This window comes from Rhincodon typus, unplaced genomic scaffold (assembly GCF_021869965.1).
Source record: "Rhincodon typus isolate 14 unplaced genomic scaffold, sRhiTyp1.1 hic_rhity00015702, whole genome shotgun sequence".
Classification (NCBI taxonomy): domain Eukaryota; kingdom Metazoa; phylum Chordata; class Chondrichthyes; order Orectolobiformes; family Rhincodontidae; genus Rhincodon; species Rhincodon typus.
This window is the reverse complement of record NW_025981340.1, coordinates 4203-5361: the sequence shown is the minus strand read 5'-3', so window position 1 is coordinate 5361 and position 1159 is coordinate 4203. Positions and strand designations below refer to the sequence as shown.

The 1159-nt window shown below is 55.3% G+C and overlaps 1 protein-coding gene across 1 annotated transcript in view; it reads left to right on the top strand.

Moving 5' to 3' along the window:
• The first annotated feature begins 101 nt into the window (after positions 1–101).
• Positions 102–1159, top strand: part of LOC125482713 (IQ motif and SEC7 domain-containing protein 2-like) — a 4979-nt gene continuing 3921 nt past the window's right edge. The window contains exon 1 of the mRNA XM_048594842.1: positions 102–266. Within this exon, the coding sequence (XP_048450799.1) occupies positions 261–266 (6 nt within the window). The 5' untranslated portion in view covers positions 102–260. The remainder of the gene's footprint in view (positions 267–1159) is intronic.

Sequence of the window (1159 nt, the reverse complement as noted above, 5' to 3'; positions counted from 1 at the left end):
GGGAGGGAGTTACAGACTGGAATGTAATCGAGGAAAATAATGTAGACTTATATGAATGTTTTTCTAATTGGTTTTGCCCATCGTTTCTCTCCCAGCGGAGCTGGAGAAGCAGAAGGGTGTAATCCGTGCCACCATGTTGCAGAGTGCCAGCCTGAAGAAGGATGCTGTGAATGGTACCCTCACCAGCCTGGACGATACCTATGCCATGGGCGAGGGTCTGAAACGGAGCGCTCTCAGCAGCTCCCTGCGGGACCTCTCTGATGCAGGTAAGTGGTGCCGTACGCACAGGGATCCGAGCAGGCTTGCGGTGGCATGGTATTTCTGCTGACACTAACTGCTATGGGCGCCGGCTGTGCTCCCCACATCTCCCCCCAGCATGGATCCTGGCAAAACGTTTCCCCTGTCCCCCTCGGAGTCCCCTGTCCCCCTCGGAGCTGGTCGCTGGCTGTTTATCACCTGTATCTGTTGCCTGCCTGTTGTTTCCTGATCTCTGTCAGCTCTGGGTTTTACCGCTTTGCTCTGATGTGGGAGGTCGATCACTGGGAATGTAACAGCCTCCTGTGATCTAATCCCAGTGGCAGGACGGGGACAGCACGGGGTTAGGTACAGAGTACAGCTCCCTCTACACTGTCCCCCCCATCAAACACTCCCAGGGACTGGAACAGCACGGGGTTAGATACAGAGTAAAGCTCCCTCTACACTGTCCCCCTCCATCAAACACTCCCAGGGACAGGGACAGCACGGGGTTAGATACAGAGTAAAGCTCTCTCTACACTGTCCCCCCATCAAACACTCCCAGGGACAGGGACAGCACAGGGTTAGGTACAGAGTAAAGCTTCCTCTACACTGTCCCCCCGTCAAACACTCCCAGGGCAGGGACAGCACAGGGTTAGATATAGAGTAAAGCTCCCTCTGCACTGTTCCCCCCATCAAACACTCCCAGGGACTGGGACAGCGCAGGGTTAGATACAGAATAAAGCTCCCTCTACACTGTCCCTCATCAAACACTCCCAGGGACAGGGACAGCACAGGGTTAGGTACAGAGTAAAGCTCTCTCTACACTGTCCCCCCATCAAACACTCCCAGGGACAGGGACAGCACGGGGTTAGGTGCAGGGGAAAGCTCTCTCTACAGTGTCCCCGCCATCACACACTCCCTG